The sequence below is a fragment of the Somniosus microcephalus genome, chromosome 25 (assembly GCF_052327205.1).
Source record: "Somniosus microcephalus isolate GS21.2 chromosome 25, FLI_Smic_1.0, whole genome shotgun sequence".
Taxonomy (NCBI): domain Eukaryota; kingdom Metazoa; phylum Chordata; class Chondrichthyes; order Squaliformes; family Somniosidae; genus Somniosus; species Somniosus microcephalus.
The window spans coordinates 28113906-28139015 of record NC_141011.1 but is presented as its reverse complement, the minus strand read 5'-3'; the positions used below and the strand labels follow the sequence as shown (position 1 = coordinate 28139015).

The window sequence follows — 25110 nt, the reverse complement described above, 5'->3', positions numbered from 1 at the left end:
CACCTCTGCAGTTGAGCCACCCATGGTGCCGTGGACTTGGCTCTGGCTGCACTCCTCAGAGGAACCATCGTCCTCACCAGTATCCAGAACTGAATACTGGTTAGCAAGCAAGATGCACTCAGGGGACCCCTGCACTACCTGCCTGGTCCTCCTCTTCTATCTGGCAGTCACCCATTTAAGCTGTGGGGTGACCACCTCCAGAAACGTGCTATCCACGTAACTCTCAATCTCGCGGATGCACTGCAGCGACTCCAGCCACCGCTCAAGCTCCGAAACCCAGAGTTCGAGCTGCTGTAGCTGGCGACATTTCCCGCACACGTGGTCATCCAGGCCATGAGAAGTGTCCAGGTTGTCCCACATGGCACAGGATGTGCAATTCACAGGACTGAGCTGCCCTGCTATGCCTCTATAATATACTATAAACTACCTTGACAGGAATAAACTTAAAAGGTTAACAAAAAACAAACACTCACCAATCAGCTCTCTCCTATTAATAGGCACATAAAAGGTTCAAACTGGGGCAGGTTTAACTGTGGAGCAGTTTTAGCTTAAGGGGATGGGTTTATTTATCGTGGAAACAGGCTCTTAACTTGACCTCATTAAATGTCAATCAACGCTCTTTTTGACCAAGTCACCATATCAGCATAGTTTGATGAGGAATTATTGCTCTTTCTGATGCATGGTTGGATTATTTGCCAATACTTTGCTTTATAACTTGGACAACTAGAACAAACCACAAAGACCAAATGTGGAAGGGGAAGAGAATACCTTTCCTGTTTCTTTAAAAAAGGAAAAAAAAATAGAAGGGATGGGTCTCACCTTCTGATATCTTTAATACGTGTCAAATAAAGTTCAACCACAACTGACAAGAAAAAAAATTTTTTCCCTGTTGCTGAGCTGATGCCTGAGCTCTTGCTCGGCCTGGCAATGCACTCGATTTGTTCCGAGGGGATCTTCGAATTGGTTGCGGTTAAATAAGCCAATGGGGATAAAAGTGGATGTCATTGCTCGTGTGACTTGACTTTCCGAGTCGCACACCTCCATCAGGAGGCAAAAATAAAGACCCAGCAAGAAATCAGCTTATGCTGCCGTCGGTAAAAACAACCTCACCCGAAGGGGTCATGACCCCAATCCACAACTCCAGGCCGCCTTCTGCCCACCTCAGCCGCCGGTCTCCGTATCTTCGCCTCCCGTCCCGAAGGCCTATTGCCAGACTCCCCTGCTGCTTCGGCGACAGTAAGCCGCCTCCTGATGTTACCGGAGGTGGGGCTCAGGTGCAGCGGATGTTCGGCCTCGGTGGGCCGCCGCTGCTCTATCGTGATCCACCTACGTCACCGGAGCCTTCTTGTCTGCTTTTGGCGCGAAACTAGCAACTGCAGCTGGGACCTCACTCATGTACGATTTACACGGACACATTCCTTGATACCTAGCAGAATTCAGTTACTTTTATTCAGTAATTCTTCTATTATCCCCAAACTGCTTGCTCCTAATGTTTTCTGCTCATGTCAAGTTATCCTAAATTATTCATTTTCTACTATTATCTTTAACTCTGTAACCTCCGACAGCCCTCCAAGAACTCTGCGTTCTTCTAACTGTGGCCTCTTATGCATCCCCTACTCCCTTCTCCCCACCACTGGCAGCTATGCCTTCAGCCGTCATCACCCAAAGCTCTGGAATTCCTTCCCTAAACCTCCACATCACCACCTTTCCTCCTGACAAACTCTCTTTAAAACCTACCTCTTTGACCAAGTTTTTAAAGTCACTCGTCCCGGTGTTAATTTTTGTCTTGATTGCGTTCCTGTGAAGCATGTTGGGATGTTTTCCTACTTAAATACAAGTTGTTGTTTCTACAGGGGAAAGAAGAGGACCATGTCGTGGAAGTGCATGATTTTCACCCTTGTGTCGATTGTTGAAGGGTTCAGCTCCTGTCCAAGTGTCTGCACCTGTAGCCGCACGCAGGATAATCTAACAGTAGACTGTTCAAGCGCAGGACTCAACTTTCTTCCACTTGATATACCCAAGGCCGTCAACATTCTGAAATTAAGAAATAATTCAATTAAATTAGAAACAAATTCCTTTAGGAATACATCTGATCTTAAAGTGCTTCATCTTCAGATGAACAAACTCATCTTGCTCCCAAATGACTTATTTGCTTGGGTTCCTCAGCTAAGAGGGCTTTATCTGTATAGCAACCAGTTGTCCCACTTATCAGATAATATCTTCAACAATGTTCCCAATCTAGAGTACCTCCTTCTCAATGCAAACCAGTTAGTCAATGTCTCTAATCAACTTTTCCTCCCCCTGAAGAAACTTAAGACACTAGTTTTGTCCAACAATCATCTCCAAGTGATTTCCCCACATACTTTCCTGGGGTTGGAAGCATTGGAAGTATTGTCTCTGGCATACAATCATCTCTCTCTTCTTCCAGAATCACTTTTTGAACCATTGCATAATCTCAGAATATGTGCTCTCAACCACAATAGACTGAAGTCCCTCCCTGAGAAGGTCTTCTATTGGTTGCCAAACCTGACCTGGATAACACTAGCAAATAACAGCCTCCGAGAGTTACCCCCTAAGCTTTTCAGTCACACGCCGCTCCGAACGCTCTCTCTCTACAGCAACCAACTGGAGAGGCTTCCTACAGGATTTTTGCATTCTTTAAAGGTAGGACAAAATAATTTAACATTATTAGCTTTCGCTGAAATATTGAAATAATGTAGACAATGGTCAGGTGGATTTTATCTCCCCCTCGCCCAGAGGAAACCAGGCACGGCGGGAGGCAGTTAAAAAGGAGCTCTGTTCCAGTTCCATGGGGATTTCAATGCTGTTGTTGTTGGCAATGGCTGAAGCACCCACCTAGATCAGGCGAGAACTCCATACATACATGTATACAAATCAGGGTCCTGTTATGTCAATAGGACCCCGGTGGCCTTTTAACCGTGATCTGAGCAGGGTGCCCTCTGTGGCTGCCCCACTCGGTGAAATCTTCTCTGAAGACTGAAGCGGACACAAGAGGCAAGTATTAAACTTTCCTTTGTGGGGCCAGGAGGAGTAGTAGTCCTGTGAGCACCACCAGGAAAGTCTCAGTCTCTGCTGCCCCGGGCTCCACCCCCCACCCTGCAACCTTCCCACCCATGAGATCCTTTCAACCGGCGGGCGGCCTCCAGCCTGCATGACTTTAACCGGCCAGCTTCTGCTTTACTCCCATTTTGGGCGGGCAGCTGGCTGGCAGGATGTAAATGAGGACCGTGAGTAACAGCAGTCCAGGCCTCAAGCTGGATGGGTTGGACACTCGCCTGCCCTCCACCCCAATGACTGTTGGCCAGTCATATAATGGCACAGATTGCAGCTATGGAGAAAGTAAAGGTTCAAATCACTCCTCTGCCCAGGCACAGGAGCCCAAAGGAAAAACTATCCATAGACTAATGGCCAGTAGCTAATGATGACAAGGTACCTAATCAATGGTTTATATTTAGAGCTGACAGATCTCTCTTGGCATTGCTCAATTTGGATGATACTTTTTTTATAATGACAGGAGTGTTATACTATGCAATGCACTATGTATTATTCTACTAAGATGGAGCTGTGTTTATGCTGGTTTGTCCCTTTAAGCCCACCAAGTTTAGTTATTTTAAGTAAAACACAGCCTAATCACAATCAGAGTTGACTTGCTGTTTGGTAATGCAAGCTTTTCCCCTTCCTTTCTGAAGGTGTCATCTCTGTGTTGGTGCCACGAGTGCCAATAACTCTTTGGTAACTTCCCAAATGGCTATTATTCACATGTGAGCCTTAACAATGAGTATCAGCAGTTGGGTGGGTGATGAGAGGTATCAAAGACATGCCCAATACTGTTGTCACCTGATGCCCACACATGCACAGTTTCCAGCAGGAGTCACTAGATTGTGATCCAGAGTTTCTTCCTCTCCCGAACCCAGAGAAAGAAAGAAAGACTTGCATTTATATAGAACCTTTCACAACCTCAGGATGTCCCAAAGCTCTTTACATCCAATGAAGTACATTTTGAAGTGTAGTCACTGTTGTAATGTAGGAAACACGGCAGCCAATTTGCGCACAGCAAGCTCCCACAAACAGCAATGTGATAATGACCAGATAATCTGTTTTTGTGATGGTGATTGCGGGATAGATATTGGCCAGGACGCTGGGGATAACTCCCCTGCTCTTCTTCGAAATAGTGCCATGGGATCTTTTATGTGCACCTGGGAGAGCAGTCGGGGCCTCGGTTTAACGTCTCATCCGAAAGACGGCGCCTCCAACAGTCAGCACTCCCTCAACACTGCACTGGAGTGTCAGCCTAGATTATGTGCTCCAGTCTCTGGAGTGGGACTTAAACCCACAACCTTCTGACACAGAGGTACTGAGGCCAACTGCACCACCACTGCCATCACTCCAGCTGCAACCAGCTAACTCAGCACAGATCGGTAATTTAATTTAGGACCTTCTGATTCACTTCGCTTAGTCACTGAATTAATTTGCTGAGAGGCAATAGCAACTAGGGTGTAATCTAATCAAAGTGTCTGTATGGTTTATGTATTGAAATAGTGGATACCCAGGACTGAGTGACAGGCGAAAATTCAGTCAAGTGGTTTGGAGCTGGAATTTATATTCCAACATTTACGTGATAAAATGTGTTTTACAGGACCTCACTTACTTGGATCTGCATGAGAACCAGTTAGAGTTGGTGCCTGATGGAGCATTTGAGCCACTAGTTAACCTCAGTACCATCAGATTATATCAGAACCCCTGGAGGTGTGACTCTGGTAACAGTTACCTTCGCTGCTGGATTAAACATCACAGAAATACTGTCAAGCTTAGGCATATCAGCAACGTGGACTCTGTGATATGTCGCACACCAGAGCATCTGGCAGGAAGCGCCATGGTGAATGTGACTGACAGAGAGATGGGCAAATGTTAATCTTTGGAACTCACTACCACCCATCACATCACTCACAGAGGTCACTTAAAATAACAACAATCACTTCAATGCTGAGCAAATATTCCTGCAACTAGAACAGAATCATGTTATGCCTGTAGCTGTTGTACTTCCTGTTACAGAATAACACCGTTAATTATATAATATCACTCTCTAAATCATCCTGTTCTGCAATTTTTTCAGTTGTGTCATTCATTGAAACACTATGGGCGCGAAATTCGGTTATGCCCCATTTGGGAGCGGTAACCGAGTTAAGACCAGACATTTAGCAGAAGTACCGCCCCGGCTGCTAAATTCGGCTTACTGCCCCACCCAGCAATTGGAGTGCAATCTCGGGCGGTAACCGGGGCGCGATCGGCAGCGGTCCACGGAATGCTGCCGCGTTTCAACGCCCCCTCCCCTTCAGTTAAAGGGGAGGGCCTCCAATGGCCACATTAGGCCACCAGGGCGGCGTGGTGCTGCGGCCGCAGCCCGGCGCCGAGACGCAGTCCCAGGCTGCGCGATGGCGGCCAGGACCATGCCACGGCCCACCTCAGAAGACCGATCTCGAGGTCGGCCAAAAAAAGAAAATGGCGGCGCTGGTCGCGGCCGCCCCGCCACCGACATCACTCACAGAACGCCACTGAATTTCTGCCGCGGGGTGGTAAGGGGTCACGGCGCATGCAGATGACGTCATTGCTGGCGGTGCAGTGGCCCGGGGTGCTACCGGCGAGGGCGAGGCGTTATCGGGTAGCATCTCGGCAACGTCCCACCGAATTTCTTGGGAGGCGCTTTTTTCGACCCCCCCCCCCCATAAGCACTTTGCGCCCCGTTAGTGCCCCACCGGAGGCACTAATGGCAGGTGCAAAGGAGTCGAATTTCTAGCCTTTTCCATTTTAGGTACCCAGAATCTGTATCAAGCTCTCTCAAGTCAGGTAAAGCATAGTTAGATACAGAGTAATGTCTCTCTGTACCATTCCATTCTCAGACAAGTGTCCCTTATTGCACCAGAATAACATTTCTCCAGTTTCTGTACACTGTGTTCTATTTGGAGCTGCTTCTCAGTTAAAAATCATCTTCAAAATGCAGTTACAGCTTAAATGTGCCCTCAAAATGAAGTTACAGCTTAAAAAGAGACTTAGGGGTTCAGGTATATAGATAATTAAAATGTCATGAACAGGTACAGAAAATAATCAGAAAGGCTAATGGGATGCTGGCCTTTATATCTAGAGGACTAGAGTACAAGGGGGTAGAAGTTATGCTGTAGCTATACAAAGCCCTGGTTAGACCACACCTGGAGCACTGTGAGCAGTTCTGGGCACCACACCTTAGGAAGGCTATATTGGCTTTGGAGGGAGTGCAGTGTAGGTTTACCAAAATGATACCTGGACTTCAAGGGTTAAGTTACGAGGAGAGATTACACAAATAAGGGTTGTATTCCCTAGAATTTAGTAGGTTAAGGGGTGATCTGATCGAAGTTTTCAAGATATTAAGGGAAACAGATAGGGTGGATAGAGAGAATCTATTTCTGCTGATTGGGGATTCTCGGACTGGGGCATAGTCTAAAAATTAGAGCCAGACCTTTCAGGAGTAAAATTAGGAAACACTTCTACACAGGGCAGAATTTTGCCGGCGCTCAGAGTGCGGGTTTGGAGGCGGGTCTGCTGTCAAAATCGAAATGATTGACAGCGGGTTGGGAACCCACTGCGAACCCACCTCCATGTAAGTTTCCAGAGTGTCGGGTCTGCGATTTCAGAACAGACCTGATACCAAGCGGTGGGGGAGGCATTTAAGATACTTAATTGCTTGTTTACTATCTTTTGCCAGCCTTTTCCTATTTTACCACTTTTTTAACGGGGTTCAAGTTGTTCGGAGATCACGTCGGGTAAGTAGGTTGGGTTCTCTGTCTCCCCATTGCTGTGAATAGGTGACCGCTGCAAAAGTGGTATGAAAGTTACCATTTCACAGCTGTTCACTTTCCAATGTCAAAAGCTTGAACCTTCATGACTTGGAAGAAACTTTTGAGTTGTATGCAGTTTGGAAGTGTTTGGAGTAAACTCTCCATCCACTGTCACCTCCTTGGAGCAAGCTCTCTCACCATTGACAGATCGCTTCTGTCATCTCAACTTCAGCTGCCATCTATTCCAGCAACATCGGTGCCCTTGAAAAAATCTCACCTTGGTCCTCTGAATCTCTCCACAATCAGCCCCAACACCAACATCACTGGGCACACCAACATCCACACCTGCACTGGACAGAGGGCATCATTACCTGTGCACATTGCTGCCCGGGATGCCAGCGATGGCCTCACCATGTCCAGATTTGCTTCACTTAACACTACACCCTGGCTGCCATGTGATGCACCAGGTTGGCACCACCTCATACCAGCACCATAAAGCATCCCTACAATGTCCAAGCCATTCCTTTCATTTGGGGGGTGGGGACATTATGTCTCATCATTCACTGCAACTCACTAAACCACTTCCAAAGGTGCACACAAATCTGTCCAAGAACGCAAAGTGTTAAAAATAAAGATTTCAATGTTTGACAGCACATTACCAGAAACTTCACATGACCACTGGATAAACCACCCAAGTGCCTACCCTTGTGTGTTCTTAGTTGGTATGCTTGCAGTGGGATGAGGGTGAGTGTGAGGGGTGGCTAGTGAGATGAGGAAGTGATAATGTAGATAGGGATGGGTGGAGGTGCAATGTAAGTTGGTGTGAGTAAAGATGTGCAGGAGTATGGTAGGGAAGGCAGAGTGATGGGGATGTGATGAGTGACACAGCAGGATGAGGTTGAGTGTGGCTTGGCAGTAATGTTTTGTGATCTACTGAGATCATTGAAAGGTTTGCACCACTGCAGCCTGGTCCTAACGACATCCCTGCTTGTGCCCTTCTGTGCAATGTGCAACCAGGCTGCATTGGTCTCCTGGGGAGGTCTCTTCCGCCCATTGGAAGGGTCTCTTACCTCCCTGCGTGCTGTGACTCATGCGAGAGCCTGGGTGCAGCCGTGCATCTTTCTGCAGTGCTTGTCAGTGTTTGCAGCACCTCAATGCTGTAGAACACTGACAGCACAACTGTCAAAATGAATGCGGCCATCATCCCTTTAAGGAAACCGGCTGATGACACGTCCTTGTAATTGGCCGGCAACCCTGCAGGGCGGGCTTAACAAGCCCTATTAATGGAAAATCCTTTAAGCAGAGTGGCTGCAGCCGGGAATGGGACCGGAACCCGCCAACCACCTCTCCCGCCGCCGCTGACGAAATCGCTGCCAAAGGGTGGCAGAAGTTTGGAACTCTCTTCCACAAGCAGCAATTGATGCCAGATCAGTTGTTAATTAAAAGCTATCAATCTCAGATTTTAAGTTAACCAAAGGTATTAAGGGATATGGGCCAAAGGTGGGTATATGGAGTTTGTAAGGTTCTCAAAATTCCCACATTCCCCCAAGGTTATTAATAAAAGGGACCCTGTATGGACAATTTAAAAAGGGGTACCCAAAAGATGGCGTCCGCACCTCATGACCAAAAGCCTGTAAGATTTTACAAGCTTGGACTCTGCAGCACAGAACAGGCTGCTTTGGGAAATCGAAACTTAAAATGCATTTCTGTGAAAAGGACTTTTGTGTTTGAAGGACTAGACAGCGAGGCAAACATTGGATATGCATTACGTAAGATCAAAACAGATCAACCCAGTTAGGCCTAAACATAAAGCCATTAGTTTGTCCACATAAATAATCGGAAACAGCTTAAGGAAGCCATCAAGGCTGCACAGGCCGATTAAAATGCATTAATGACAATACAGCCCAGACATCGGGCCATCAGGTGCGATAAACGGCCATCTAAAACCAGTTAACCTAGATTGGTATAATCATTTAAAACAGCCCGCCAAAAGTTAAACAATGGACTGACCTGATTTGGCACGCAGATAAGGGCCATCAAAAAGAGTATAATTGTAGGCCCATCAGTAACAATCGCTCTCTGGACTCTGACCTCTTGTCTGGTCTTGGGCTGCTGCCGCTTGTATTCGTGCCCTGGCCTCGTGACGGGTTCTCTTCTCGCTCCCCGCATTGGGTTTTAACAGCCAAGGACATCCATACCAATCGCGGGTGGGGGACGAGACCCGAGTCCAAAGTCATACAGGACACACGGGCCACAAAAGGGCGAGACAAAACGAGGCGAGACAAAGAAAAAGGTAAAGACCCGACAAGAGCAGAGAAGGGCAGCAGAAGACGCATTGATAAAGACCGAGCGCCTAGTTATAAGCTAGCGCTTGGGGGAAGAAAATATATGTATGGACAGTGAGAATAAGTTGGCTATTGAACACTGCAAATGAGCTGGCGTTAAACGCAGGTGTCCACGCCATAACGAATATACCGGCGTTCCAAGAATGGGTAGAAAAATCTAAGCAGTGAAGACTGCCAACCGTCCCGCTAACGCAACGTTACCGCCGACGACCGCCTGAGGGAGAAGAAGAGGAGAACCCATCGTGACAAGACGACGACGGTAGCTGAGGAGAGGAAAGGTGTGTCGCAGCAACAGCTCCAGCACCACGCCCTGAGACCACGTGGCGACGGAGTACCCCAGAGGACAGAAGCCCAAACCTCAAAACTCGCAATTGTTAAAGCAACAGGCTTGGATTGGTGAGCATGAATTCCTGGCCCCTCATAGCTTAATCTAGTTAGGTATAGGGGTGGGATAAGGATAAGGGGATTGTTAAAGTAGTTGTTTTTCTCTCGATGTGCCGTGTGTTCCCCATTCCATGTATAAGTATAGTTATTGTTTATGCCTGTAATTTTTTCTATCAGTAATTTCTCACAAGACTGTTTTTAATAAAATCTTGGTTTTCTTACACCAAACTACTTGTCTACTCGAGTTTCTGTATCGCTGCCTGTACCTAAGTCCGGTGTCTAGAACCCAGGGGTGTGGGAGCGATTCGAACCACTCAGGCAGTCAGGGGTATAACTGACTGGGCGCACGTGCCACACACCACCCCCTACAGGCACGTGCCACACATCACCCCCTACAAGTTAGATCGCAGATCAGCCATGATCTCATTGAATGGCAGAACAGGCTCGAGGGGCTGAATGGCCTAATTCTGTTCCTATGTTCCTAAATGTGTCCTCAAAATGGAGTTACAGCTTAAATATGTTCGCAAAATGACATTGGTAGTCAGGCTGAATGCTGGGAAATCAAGATGACAATTGCTAATTAAAATCATCAATTCTTATAGAAACAAAACATTCCTTACCAGTGATAGAAAACAAGCCATCAAGGTCACAAACCATGAGATAGTTCATTAGGGGGATATAAATATATCATGCCTATTTGGACCTGTGTGAGACCCTTCATTAGTGAGAAGCTAGGGAGTAAAAGTGTGACCTGGCATTTATAGGTACTGATGCTTAATTAACTTGGACCTCAACAAGGTTGAATAAGTTCTGGAAACATTGCTAACTACAAGCATATAGGCTTTAATATATTCATCAGACTAGCTGCCTAATGCTGTTAACTTCTATCTAAAATCTAAGAAGTCCAATCCTAAATTAGCCTGACTAATTTATATCTTTCTCAGACACTGATCTCAACTATAAATTCATAATCACCAACTAGATAATGCTGAACTACTGTGACATAACTGAACTACCTTTGTAACCTCTGTTATTCATTTAGTCAGTTAACTCTATCCACTAATTATTTGCATACTCGATGTTTAAGTTTAGTTGTTGCTAATTATGATTTTGAGGTTAATAAGCAATTGATAATTCATGACTGGTTGCCCCATGACGACTTCTTTGATGATTTGGCAAGAAGGTGTTCATTCATTCATTCATTCAGCAGTTTGTTGAAGGATGGTGGTGTGAATGCTAATACAATCTGCACTGGTTGATGTAAGATAGTTCAGTGAGCTAAATTTAGGCATCATTCACTCCTGGGAATAGACTGGACAGTAAACCCAGATGGTTCCTTGACGAGGGGTTAAAGTGAGGGGGTTAAGGATTCCTCTGGTGCCCTTGATAAATATTCTTGTCAGGGTACTGATCCCAGTATTTGTGCATAGTTGAGGTATATTCATGTTGCATCCTGTTCAGGACACTGACACAGGAATTTCATACACTTCGCTGGCCTCAACCTGCGGCATTTTCTTTTAACTGTAAAGGTAGGTTTGGTTTAGCTCCGGCTTCACCCAATGTTTCTGAGTTCAATGGTGCAAAACAAGAGCAGTGTTTGGTTGTGCATTTTTTTTTTAAATGGACCTGCCCAGTGGGTTATCTATAGGTACTATGTAGATGCAGTATACCACCCATAGGTGCTATGTAGATGCAGTATACCATTACTGTATACAGTACTCTTAGCAAACACCCAGTACTGCAGGAGCATCCTGGAGAGAAAAGATAACCCATGGCTTCTTTTCCCCACCATCAACCAATTCATTCATCCCCTCTCCTCACTCATCTACCCTCACCGCTAACAATAGTGCGAGAAGTTGTCAGACTGCTTGTCTGACATCCATTTTTGGATGAGCTGCAACTTCCTCCAGCTAAACATTGGGAAGACAGAAGCCATTATTTTCAGCCCTGCTACAAGCTCTGTACCCTTGCCACTCATTCCATCTCCCTTCCTGGCCAGTGTCTAAGAACCAGACTGTTTGCAATGTTGGCATCCTATTTGACTCTGAGCTGATCCTCAGACCCCATATCCTCTCCATCACTTCTGCCTCCATAACCTCATCTGCCTCCATCCCTTCCTCAGTCCATTTGCCTCTGAAAGCCTCTTCCAAGCCTTCATTACCTCCTGAATTGACCATTCCAATGCTCTCTAGCTGGCATCCCAACCTCCATAAATTTCAGCTCATCCAAAACTCTGTTGCCTGTATCCTATTCCATAACAAGTACTATTCATCCATCACACCTATCCTTGCTGACCTATATTGGCTCCCAAAACCCTAAATTTTAAATTCTTACATTCATAGAATGGTTACAGCATGGAAGAAGGCCATTTGGCCTGTCGAGCCCGTGCCGGCTCTCTGCAAGAGCCCCTCAGCTAGTCCCACTCCCCTGCCCTTTCCCCATAGCCCTGCAAATTTTTTTCCTTCAGGTACTTATTCAACTCCCTTTTGAAAGCTGTGATTGAGTCTGCTTCCATCACCCTTTCAGGCAGTGCATTCCCGATCCTAACCACTCGCTGCGTAAAAAAGGTTTTCCTCATGTCGCCTTTGGCTCTTCTGCCAATCACCTTGAATCTGTGTCCTCTGGTGCTCAACATTTCTTACAATGGGAACAGTTTCTCTCTAATCTCTGTCCAAACCCCTCATGATTTTGAACACCTCTAACAAATCTTTCCTCAACCTTCTCTGCTCTAAGGAGAACAACCCCCAGCTTCTCCAGTCTATCCATGTAACTGAAGTCCCTCATCCCTGGAATTATTCTCGTAAATCTTTTCTGCACCCTCTCTAAGGCCTTCACATCCTTCCTAAAGTGCGGTGCCCAGAATTTGACACAATACTCCAGTTGAGGCCGAGCCAGTGTTTTATAAAGGTTCATTATAATTTCCATGCTTTTGTACGCTATACCTCTATTCATGAAGCCCAGGCTGCCATAAGATTTTATAACTGCTTTATCAACCTGCCCTGCCACCTTCAACGATTTGCACATATATACTCTCTGCTCATGCACCCCCTTTAGGATTGTACCCTTTAGTTTACATTTCCTCTCTTTATTCTTTCTACCAAAATGTATCACTTCGCATTTTTCTGCATTAAATTTCATTTGCCACGTGTCCGCCCATTCCACCAGCCTGTCTATGTCCTCATGAAGTCTATCGCTATCCTCCTCACTGTTCACTATACTTCCAAGTTTTGTGTCATCTGCAAATTTTGAAATTGTGCCCTGTACACCCAAGTCCAAGTCATTAATATATATCAAGAAAAGCACTGGTCCTAGAACCGACCCCTAGGGAACACCACTGTATACCTTCCTCCAGTCCGAAAAACACCGTTCACAACTACTCTCTGTTCCCTGTCACTTAGCCAATTTCGTATAAATGCTGCCACTGTCCCTTTTATTCCATGGGCTTCATCTTTGCTGGCAAGCCTATTATGTGGCACTTTGTTGAACGCCTTTTGGAAATCCATGTACACCACGTCAACCGCATTGCCCTCATCAACCCTTTCTGTTACCTCATCAAAAAACTCGATCAAGTTGGTTAAACACGATTTGCCTTTAACAAATCTGTGCTGGCTTTCCTTAATTATTCCACACATTTCCAAGTGACTGTTAATTTTGTCCCTGATTATTGTTTCTAAAAGCTTCCCCACTACCCAAGGTTAAACTGACTGGCCTGTAGTTGCTGGGTTTATCTTTACACCCTTTTTTGAACAAGGGTGTAACATTTGCAATTCTCGTCCTCTGTCAGCACCCGTTTCGAAGGAGGATTGGAAGATTATGGCCAGTACCTCTGCGATTTCTTCCTTCACTTCCCTCAGCATCCTAGGATGCATACCATCTGGTCCTGGTAACTTATTTACTTTAAGTACAGCCAGCCTTTCTAGTACCTCTTCTTTATCAATGTTTATCCCATCCAGTATCTCCTCTACCTCCTCCTACACTATGTCTATGGCAGCATCTTCTTTGTTAAAGACGGATGCAAAGTACTCATTTAGTACCTCAGCCATACCCTCTGCCTTCATGCGTAGGTCTCCTTTTTGGTCCCTAATTGGCTCCACCCCTCCTCTTACTACCCATTTACTATTTATATGCCAGCGGCTCATTCCAAGCTTCGACTGGGGATATAGCGAATACCTCCCAGTTCGCTGTCCATTGCTGCATCCGGGAGGTCACAAATGCTCTGTACAAAAGGAGAAGGGAGTACATCTCTTTCGCCATGACCCGGGACAAACAGCGTGAATGCACATGTGGCTTCACTAGGATAGCGGGCTTCCCCATGGTTCAGGGAGCCATTGACTACACGCATGTGGCATTGCGGGCACCTCATGAAAATGCAGAGGTGTTGTGCAACCGTAAAAGCTTCCACTCTCTGAACATCCAGTTGGTGTGCGACCACAGACAGAGCATCCTCGCCGTCAATGCCCACTATCCTGGCAGCAGCCACGATGCTTTCATCCTGCACCAGACTGGTGTCCCAGACCTCTTCCAACCACCACGTCAACCTCATGGCTGGCTCCTCGGGGACAAGGGTTATCTACTTTGCACCTGGCTGATGACACCGCTCCGTAATCCCAACACTCCTGCTGAGCTCACATACAATGAGAGCCATAGTGCCACCAGGAACCTCATTGAGCAGATGATCGACATCTTGTACCAATGGTTCCGGTGTCTTGACCACTCTGGTGGAGCCCTGCAATACTTTCCCAAGTGAGTCTTGCTTTTCATTGTTGTGTGCTGCATGCTTCACAATCTCGCAATTATGAGGAGACAGCCATTGCCACCAGGGATTGGTGCACCACCTCAGGAGGAGGAGGATGAAGATGAGGATAAGCAGCACCAACGTGGGAGGGAGGCCTACAATGTTGCCTCTGCAAGGGCTGTCTGTGAACGCCTGATAAGACACCGCTTCTGAAGAATGACAGAGAAGGTGGCTTCTGGGATGAACAAGCACATCATCGCAAGCATCCCGCAGCCCCTATTGCCGGGCAAAGCTCCAATGAGTTAAATGAGCAAAGTTGTAAAGTTCCAATAACATTTTTTATTTATATGACAAGCTGTGTCTTATTTACTCAGGACAAACAATTACAAACAAACACAATAATTCATAAACTAACAAAACTCAATCTTACCACATTGAGATAAGCGTCAACACAGTAAACAAATATATTAAGATGAACCTCAAACTTTGCCACAAACATTCCCCCCATTTATTGCATAATTCTTACTTTTCGGCCTTCGAGGGTGATATCTGTTGGATCCGTGTATCTTGATGTTGTGTGTCCTTCAATAATTTGACAAGAGACTGCAGGGAACAATCAACAGGTGTTCACTGGATGAGGGTTACTCTAAAACTAACTATACAGATCCCTACTCAGGGTTATATACAGGTGTGGTCACTGCCGGTACAGGTAGACTACCCTTTATCCGAACTTCCGAAAACCGAAACCCTCTAAAAACCAAAGGTTTTTTCGGTCAGCGTAAGTCGTGCGCACGACATGACCAGAGTGGCGCACGACTTACAGGCCTAGCCGGATAAGGGATAGTGTAGCATTTTTCCGCACTTCTGAAAACCGAAATCGCTCAGCGTAAGTCGTGCGCACGACCCCGACCCCCGCCGAACCCGACCCCCATCGACCCCCCCGCCGAACCCCACCCCCGCCGACCCCCCCCGCCGACCCCGGCCCATTTTGGATAAGATATAGTGTACCAGCCTTTATCCGCACATCCGAAACCAGAAAAACTCTGAAAGCCGAAAGTGGCGCAAAGCATAACCCGACGCTGCCGATGCTTGACCCACGCAGGTGTTATGCTGCTCTGTGTGATATTTGCTGCTCTCTTAGATATTTGCTGCTCTCTTAGATATTTGCTGGTATTCATAAGGTCCGCCGACCCCCACCCTTTCGGATAAGGGATAGTGTATCCTTTATCCGCACTCCCGAAAACCGAATTACTCTGAAAACCGAAGTGTTTTCGCTCACCTTCCGAAATCCGAAATTTTCCGAAAACCGAAACACGGCTGGTCCCGAGGTTTTCGGATAAAGGATAGTCTACCTGTACTACAGTATACAGGAGCTGTAAAAAGTAGTTCTCCCCTTAAAGGTACATACACTACAATTCCTCCCCTTTTAGATTAACAGTACCATAACATTCATTTAACAATTAAATATCAACTAATTACAATTAACACTTTTAACATGCAACATTAACTGAAAATAGTCTATTTATAAATTCAGTCTTTGGGGAGGCTTCCTGATCCTTTCTGGATAGCGCCTTTCCTGAGTGTCTTGCTCTTGGTGCGGAGGCGATTCTGGCTCCCTGTCGTCGGTTGGTTCATCAGCTTCCGATGCCACTGTTTCTGGGGTAGATGCTACCTGTATGTCGGGTTCATCACCAGGTACGCGAGACATGGGGTTGACTCGTTCCTGTGACTCTAGGATCTGGTCAACATGGCGTCTCACAATGTTCTCCCCAACATCCACTGTGTACATTAGTGGCCCCTGCCGTGTGCATATCATTCCTGGTTGCCATTTCTCTGTTCGGTAGTCGCAGGCCAAGACTGGTTGCCCTACATTGAAGCTCCTTGTCGGCTTCTCATTGATGTGCTGGAATTGCTTATTCTCAACATCTCTTCGTACATTTGGTCTGAGCAAATCCAGACAAGATCTCAACCTTCGGTTAAAGAACATCATGGCCGGGGCCTGGTTGGTGACTGCATGTGTCGCATTTCTGTAGGCTAACAGGAAATTGTCCACCTTATGCTGCAGTGGAATGTCATCATCGCACATGGCCCTTACTGCTTTTTTAAAGGTTTGTACGAACCTCTCAGCCAATCCATTTGTGGCTGGATGATACGGGGCGGATGTGTAATGCCTTACCCCATTCCGTTTCATAAATCTTCGAAACTCTTCGGACACAAACTGTGGTCCGTTGTCAGAGCAAATCTGCTCTGGCAAGCCGTTCCTGGCAAATATGGTCCGTAGGACTGCAATAGTTTTCTCCGTGGTGGTGGAGGACATTTTGAGTGCGCATCCACGACTATAAAAAACATTGGGCTAAAAATTCGGTGGCGCCGCGTTTGGAGCGCCAAGCTCGCCTGGGCGCCGGAATTTGCGCTCCGGCCAGAGCCGCTTGCGCCCTCCCGATATTCAGTGGGAGCGCCCCAAGAGGGACTCGGGGCGCTGCTCGAGGCTCCCCGCGTCCCGCTTGGGGCGCTCAAACTGATATATCGCCGCGCTACGTGCCACAGCGCCACATGCTGTGGCACGGCGCGCTGCTGTACTGCAGGCCTTCCTCCCCTCCTTAAGGGGGAGGGGCCTGCACCAGCGCGATCACCGATCGCGAGTGCCAGCAAAAGAGCCCGACACCAAGGAGAAGTGCCGGGCTTTTGGGACACAGCCGGCACTGCCCGGGGGGTGGATCAGGAGGCCGGGGAGGGCGGCGCGAGGAGGTGCTGGCAGACGGCCACCGGAAAAAATGGCCGCCCCGCACCTCCACCTTAATTTGTGCCACTACCGCCACAGGTAGGCCCAGTAAACCGGTCGCGATTTGCGACCGGCGTTAGAGGCGGGCGCGACCAAATATCGTGATCGGGGCGGGAGCGGGGCACTGCGCACACCAATGACGTCATCGGTGGCGGCGCAGCGCTACAAGCTAATGCCGCCATTAGCGCCCCGCTAAATATCGCGGGAGGTGTGGCCAGTGGCGCTAAAGCCACTGAGTGCCCTCTTTGGGCGCTAACTGGTGGCGCAGCCCACTGAATTTCTAGGCCATTGAGTCCATGAATGGACCAGCAAAATCAATATGCACCCATTGCCATGGAGATGAGGGCCACTCCCATGGGTGTAGAGGGGCATGTGGTGGTGCATTTTGGACCTTCTGGCATCCTGAGCAACTCTTTGTCAGGTCCTCGATTTGTTGATCAATCCCCGGCCACCACACACAAGCCCTAGCAAGGCTTTTCATTTTCACCCCTTCCAGATGGCCTTCGTGAAGCTGATTGAGCACTCTCTCCCTTAACTTGGGTGGAATTACCACTCGGGATCCACACATCAAGCTCCCCTGACATACTGACAGCTGTTCTCTTCTGGATGAGAATGCTGGCAACAGTGAGTCACCATGTGTTGGCCATCCCTTCACCGTCAAGTCATATACCCGAGACAGTGTCGGGTCATTTCGGGTCTCCTTCTCTATATCAGCGTTAGTTACTGGTAAGCGTTCAATTATAGTCGAATAAAATATTTCGACAGGGTCCACTGCTGGTGCTTCCTCCGCAGTAGGCAGTGGCAGGCATGATAGCCCATCAGTGTTTCCATGCTGTTTCGTGCCCTTATACTCGATTTCATATTGGTTCGCCCCTAGAAAAAGGGACCATCTTTATAGCCGTTGCGCAGTCATCACCGGAACGCCCTTCTTTGGATTAAAGATGGAGACAAGTGGTTGGTGGTCAGTCAGCAAGGTGAACTTCTGCCCATGCAGATAGTGGTTGAACTTTTTCACTCCCCACACTAGGCTGAGGGCCTCCCTGTCAATCTGGGCGTAGTTACGCTCGGCTGAGGTTAGTGACCGAGACGCAAAGGCTACTGGCCTCTCCGAGCCGTCCGGGAATTTGTGCGACAGCACCGCTCCAATGCCATACACGCCAACCGAATTGGTAGTGCTGGGTTGAAATGAGCCAACACCTCTTTTGATGTGATCAATTCTTTGCACTTCTGGAAAGCTCGTTTACATTCGTCGTTCCACTTCCATGGTACCCCCGTTTGCAGTAGGGTGTTCAGTGGGTGTAGTACTGTAGACAAATTCGGCAAGAACTTATGGTAGTAGTTCACCAGCCCGAGGAACGACCTCAGTTGTGACACATTTTCTGGTGCTGGAGCCTTGACTACTGCCTCAATCTTTTCAGGGGACTTATGTAACCCCTCTTCATCAATAACGTGGCCACAATACGAGATCTGCTTCTGGAAAAACTCGCATTTGTGGCGATTCCTTCAATCTAGTGAGCACCTGCTCCAGGTTGGCGAGGTGATCACTGTCATTTTCGCCCGTGACCAGGATGTCGTCCAAATAACACTGGGTCCCTGGAATCCCTTGCAGGACTTGATCCATTGCCCTTTGCCAAATAGCCGGAGCTGATGCTACCCCGAACACCAGCCGGTTGTATTGGTAGAGACCTTTATGAGTGTTGATCGTGAGGTACTGTTTCGAGGCTTCTTCTACCTCCATTTGCAGGTACGCCTGGGCCAGATCAATCTTAGTGAAACGTTTCCCTCCAGATACCGAGGCGAAAATATCTTCAATCCGCGGAAGCGGATATTGTACAGTGTGAAGGACTGGGTTCACTGTCACCTTAAAGTCCCCACAGATGCGAACCTTCTTTGGTCCCCCAGGCGTATTACTCAACGACCTCTTCATTACAGGAACGATGGGTGTAGCCCACTTGCTCCAGTCCACTTTGGACAGTACTCCTGAACGTTCCAAACCTTCCAGCTCTGCTTCGACGGCTGGGCGGATCGCATAAGGTACCGGTCTGGCCTTAAAAAAAACTTTGGGCTTGCATTTTCCTCTATTTTGATCGTCGCTGTTATGCCTTTTAGTGTTCCGAGTCCCTGCTGGAACACTTCTTGTGCGTCAGTTAGCATTTTTGACAGTCGTCCAGGTGTGACGTCGTCATCCTTTTTGGCATCTACTGTCAGTGCTTGTATGGGATGCCAATCTAGCTGTATCTTCCGGATCCATTCACGTCCTAGTAGTGGTGGTCCTCCATCTGGCAATACATATAGGTCCATTTTTGGTGTTTCCTTGCCGTTATATATAACGTTCACCCTTATTTTTCCTTTGGGGTAGACTTTTTGCCCCGTGTACGTCTTCAAGACAATCTCTGTATCTCTCAAGGGTATATGTGAGAATAACCGTTTGTAGTCCCCTCGGTTTATGACTGTTCGGGCTGATCCTGTGTCCAATTCCATTTTCACTTGGACTCCGGCTATCTTGAGCGTGACCCAGATAGTTTGGTGATCCTCCGTTTTGATCACATTATGTAGTTTCAGACAACCCAGCTCCTTGCTTCCAGAGTCTGTATCACTTTTCTGTTCGTCTGCACTACTCTCCGTCACCTTATGTACCTTCTTGTACTTCTCCTGTGGGGATTTCTTGCTGCTGGTTTTCTTTTCTGACCTGCAGACTCTTGCTATGTGTCCTATTTTTCCACACTGTCTGCACACTTGGTCCTTGAACCAGCAATCCTTATGGTCGCGTGGTTCTGCCGCAGCGATAGCACTTCACTGTTCCGTATGACATTTCATTTGTGCCATATTCTTGCGGTCTCCATTGTATCTCTGCCGCGCCCCGTGCTGCTGCTTCGTGTGATACTGCCATGCTGAAAGCCTTGTCCAGCGTGAGATCCTTTTCTGATAGAAGCCGTTTCTGGGTTCCTTCACTTTGAAGCCCACACACAAACTTGTCCCTTAAAGTATCTGCTAGTCCCGTTCCAAACTGGCAGTGTTTCGATAGCTTGCACAGTTCCGTTAAAAACTCAGCATTACTTTCATCTTTATGCTGGTTCCTTTTGTGAAACTTAAATCTTTCCGCTATCAGCAGCGGTGTGGGGTCTTAAGTGGTCCTGTAGGATTGACACTATGTTTTCAAAATCCTTTTCCACTGGCTTCTCTGGGGTCACTAGGCTTCGCAGTACGCCATACATTTTTGCACCCATTGAATTCAACAATACCAGCGCTTTCCTGTCATCTGGCACTTCATTCGCCTTGCAGTACACTTCTATGCGTTCGACATATGTCGTCCAATCTTCGACTTCATTGTCGAACGCTGTGACACTGCCACTCTTCGGCATCCCTGGGTGTGGTTAGACTGGCTCAAAATGGCGTCTCCCGCGCTCTCCCTTCTTCTCCGCTGCAGCTCAAAATGGCGTCTCCTGCGCTCTCCCTTCTTCTCCGCTGCGGCTCAAAATGGCGTCTCCCGCGCTTTCCTTTCTTCCCTGCTGACGTTGCTCGGCCCTTGAACACCGGCTGCGCTCTGCGCGTTTTCCTGCGCGCCTCTCTCCTCCCGTCGACGCCGGTCGGTCCTGAACACTGGCTGCGCCCTGTGCGCTCTACCCTCTCTCTTCTCCCGTCGACGCTGCTCGGCCTTTTCCTGTGCCGTTGGTCGGCTCTAGCCGCCGCTGTCCGGGAAGGGTCTGCACCGTACCTGTTGCCAGCCCGTTTCGCTGGAGTCTCCGCTGGATGGTCGACGCCCGTGCTTCTGGACTCGGCCTTCTTCTGCAGAGTTGCAGTTAGGTTCGAAACTTCTCGTCGCCAATGTTGGATCCGTGTATCTTGATGTTGTGTGTCCTTCAATAATTTGACAAGAGACTGCAGGGAACAATCAACAGGTGTTTACTGGATGAGGGTTACTCTAAAACTAACTATACAGATCCCTACTCAGGGTTATATACAGGTGTGGTCACTGCCAGTACTACAGTATACCAGAGCTGTAAAAAGTAGTTCTCCCCTTAAAGGTACATACACTACAATATCCATCCCCTGCGCACTTCCCTCCCCTTCCCACCCTACTTCTCCTCCGTAATGTGGCCCCAGTGGCTGCAGCAAGGCTGGCGGTATGTTGGATCCAGAGACTGCAGATGGCCTTGAAGGATGCCCTCGACCAGCTCTGGGCCTGGAGGGCCCAGTTGCAGACTGCACCAACTCTGCATGGGCGGCAGCAGTCCGGTATGGCTGTGTTACAGGCTGTGGCAAGTGCAATGGCGAAGTGGCAGTGGTGCGAGCAGGAATGCTGTCATCCTGAGAGAGGACAGCACCTTCCGCTCGAACGACACACTGCCACTCCCCCGGGGCAGAACCTCAGCATCCGGAGCAATCTGCTCGAGCAAAGATTGCTGGCCTGCTGCGGCAGCGTGAGATCCCCGGTGGACTGTGGGCGACCCAGCACGGATGGCAGCAGTCAGCGCTTGCATGACATCAATCTGAGACTGCATGAGAGCAGCCTGAGACTGGATGGCACCAGGCAATGACTCGATTGCAGCACTAAGCCGTTGCAGTTGCGTTGGCCTGGGCTGCAATAGATCCGGCCACCTCACCCATTACACGCGGCATGGGCTCTGGTTCCCCACGGTCTCCCTGCAATTCAACCATCCTCTGCAACGAGGCTAGGGTGGGTTCAAGGGTTTGCAGACTCCACCACACTCCTAACTAGTGCATCAGTGCTGTCGGGCACCCTTGCCATTGCACCCATGAGCTCCGTATGCATGTTCAGAGCCTGAGTATTCATGACCGCTTTATCGAGGTCCTCATCCGAGTCCTGTGCAGCAGATCTCGTGCGTGTACTCACCCTCCGGGGAGATGGCCCCAGAGTTTTCTTCCCCCATGACATTGCTGCAGCTGGCTGGGTCCCAGAGCTTCACCCTCATCAGATGCAAACCCCCTGCTCCCCTCCAGGGAACGCGTGGCCCCAGTGTTGGAAGCATCACCCTCGGGAGATGCAGGCGGTGAGGCTCCGGCTTCCTCTTCCTCCTCCTCTGGCGCGTTGCTCCCACTGGCAGGCTGAGGAACAGGCTGCTCAGCTGGTGGTTCACTATCTGAAAGCAGGAAGGTACAAGAGTGGCTTTAACGTGAGGGCAGGGGGGGAAGGAAGGGAGCAAGGACTGGAGGCAGTTAGTTAGATTGAAAGTGTAAAAGGCTGGTGTTGTGAGGGGGAAGTGGTATGAGAGAGGAGAGAAAGCTGATGAACATACCGTTGCTGTCCCCAAGGGGGTCGACCTCTCCAACAGCCACAGCGCCTACTACCTGGCTCGCAATGAGTCTGTGGACTCTCCTCCAATTCTGTGAGGGGCTCCAGCTCCAACCTGTCTTCCTCCCATCTGCTGTGTCTCTCGGCAGTTATGTGAAAGCTTGGCCTGCGAGAAAAAGGACAGTGTGTGAGTGAGTGTGCAGCCATGTGCTTGGCAGATATGCCTACCATAGTTGAATAGCCATTAATGTGTGCAAGGTGTGGGATGTGCATGTGAGTTTTATGAGATGGCCATAGTTGTTGGATGAGTGTTGGGCATTTGGGTATTTAGACTGTCTGTGCACAGAGTGAGGTTGAGATGGTGGGATGTAGAGGTATTGAAAAGCAGGTACTCATCCTGACCACCCGAGTGAGGTCGTTGAACTTTTTACGATACTGTGTATGTGCCCTTTGCACCAGGCTCCGCAATATGACCTGCTGGGCCACCTCCCTCCAGACTCTTCTAAACTCCTGGGGCAATGGCCTCCTGCCACTCTCTGGAAAGAGCACTGCCCGTCGCCGTTCAACAGCGCCAACCAGAGCCACCAATGCCTGGTCGCTAAAGCACTGAGCTCTCTCCCTGGGCCTCTGAGTATCCATCACAAATGTTTCAGCAATATCTGTAGGTGCTTGCAGGCCGAGGTCAAACGCTGCAATGAGCAAGGTGTGGCTGTGCAGGAAGATGGACCCTCCCCTTTAAGAACTGGACAGCACCAGTCTGAGTTCCAGGGTAATTGACATCACCTGAGCTTCAGTAGCGTTTTGAGGTAGCGCCTCGCTCCCTGGCGTTAGCGCCCTAAGAGAGGTGTGTAGCGCTTGATTTAGCGCTCAAATCACCTCCAGGGGCGATGGAGATGAATTTCGCAGTTGGCGGCGATAATTAGCGCCGGGTGCTAAAGTTTGCGCCCGGCCAATATTAGTACCCCAAAATGGGCGATACCAAATTTTTCCCCCTATAGCTCTTGCATCTTTCTCTAATTTCTCTGCAAATTTGCTCCTCCATATTTTTCCCACTAGTTGGTGGCCTGTTATTTCTTATCTCTAGCCATATAGATTCTGTCCTTGACCCCTCCAGGACATCCTCTCTAGCACTGTAACATTCTCCTTAACCAATACTGCCACACCACCTCCTATCTTTCCTGAACACCTTGGGGGTGATTTTATCAATGGGGATGTGATGGAGGCGGGAAAGCTGCTTGTTGGGTTTTAGTCCCGCCTCCATCGACGTCTGGCCAACCAACGCTATTTTCCCTTGATTGGTCTTGTTAAACCCGCCCAGCGGGCTTAGCCAGCCAATTAAGGGAAAGCCGGTGACAGAGAACGTCAACGTATGACGTTTCATCTGTCAAAAATTTTTGTCAGATGAATTGTCATCGTTTGACAGCTTTGAGAAGCTGTCAAACACTGACAATCTCTGTTCTTTGGTGAGTCCTTGTACTCAAGACTCACTTAGAAAGCTTTCCTGAGCTGAAAGCAGAAGGCTGCTACATTTAAGAATGCAGCGGCCATTCTGCTTTCTCTGCCGGTGAGATGAGGCAGCTCCACAGCCTAAAGGGATGAAGCCTGGAGGAAGAAGCAAAGGTAAGAAATCTTATTAAAACATTTTAGACTCACCTCACACACTTACCTCTCCACACTTGCATTCATCACTCACCTGCACGCCGGACATTTCGGCCCCTCCGACCCCCGCAGACCCACGGCTCGCCTCGCTGACCCTGGCGAGGCTCTGAGCCATCTGGAAGCCCACACTTTAGGGCTCAAAATAGGGATTAGCCAAAAAACTGCCTGTGAACAGGCAGTTAATTGGCACTAATCCCCTTCCCGCCTCGAGGAGACAGGACCCGGTGCGGGTCGGGTATCCGCCTCCTGGAAAGATGGCAGGAGGCGGGTTGGGGGCGGGATGGGTACCCGCTCCCAGATTCTGCCATTTTCCCGGCAGTCCCGCCTCCAAACCCACCTCCCGAGGGCTGGGAAAATCGCCCCACTTATATCCCAGAATATTTAATACCCAATCCTGCCCTTTTTTGAGCCAGGTCTCCGTTATTGCCACGACATCATATTCCCATGTGGCTATTTGCGCCTGCAGCTCACCAACCTTGTTTACTATGCGTTCAATCCCTTAACGGCCTCACCTATCCCTATCTTTGTAACCTCCTCCAGCCCTATAACCACCCCACCAGAACCCTCCTTCCTCTGACTCGGGCCTCTTGTGTATCCATGGCAGCCGTGCCTTCAGCCGCCTCGGCCCCATGCGCTGAAATTTTCTCCCTAACCTCCCCATTTCCCTTCTGTTTTAAGACCCGCCTTAAAACCTACCGCTGGCCAAGATTTTGGACACGCCTACTTCATGATAGTGATCTCCTTTGTTGGCTCAATGTCCATTTTCTCATTACGTCTTTGTGAAATGCTCTGGGACAATTTGCTATGTTAAAGGCACTAAATAATTGTAAATTGCTGCTGCTGCAAATGTAAAATACAAGCACAAGCGTAGTGAGAAAGCTGGCCATGTAGGTATCTGCCAGGATTTGGTCCTAGAATTGCAGTGAAATACCTGGAATGTTGGATTTCAATTTACTTGCCATTTTAATTTGTTACAGGCTGAGTGCCTTGGTGATATTTTCTCATCCTTGATTGTTGTTATGTTATAGCAGAGGCAAAAGCATTAAGGAAGTTAAAAATGCAGTTGGATGCTGTACTGTGAGGTTAGGGCACAAATGTGGCAAATGGCCTTTTCGGGCTCT

General features: G+C 48.5%; 1 protein-coding gene across 2 annotated transcripts; it reads left to right on the top strand.

Moving 5' to 3' along the window:
• The first annotated feature begins 1306 nt into the window (after window positions 1-1306).
• On the top strand, window positions 1307-5109 carry LOC147100572 (uncharacterized). 2 transcript variants are annotated; one of them, XM_085966964.1, is made up of 3 exons: window positions 1307-1395; window positions 1854-2664; window positions 4658-5109. In XM_085966964.1, coding segments are annotated over exons 1-3 (1089 nt in total). In that variant the 5' UTR covers window positions 1307-1393; the 3' UTR covers window positions 4934-5109. The 2 variants fall into 2 exon arrangements, with proteins under 2 accessions (XP_085823090.1, XP_085823092.1); XM_085966966.1 differs by lacking the exon at window positions 1307-1395 and having other exon boundaries at window positions 1870-2664.
• Window positions 5110-25110: the final 20001 nt, after the last annotated feature.

Coding starts and splice junctions, on each gene's coding strand:
- LOC147100572 (XM_085966964.1), top strand. Junction 2,665..4,657: donor GATTTTTGCATTCTTTAAAG/GTAGGACAAAAT, acceptor TGTGTTTTACAG/GACCTCACTTACTTGGATCT.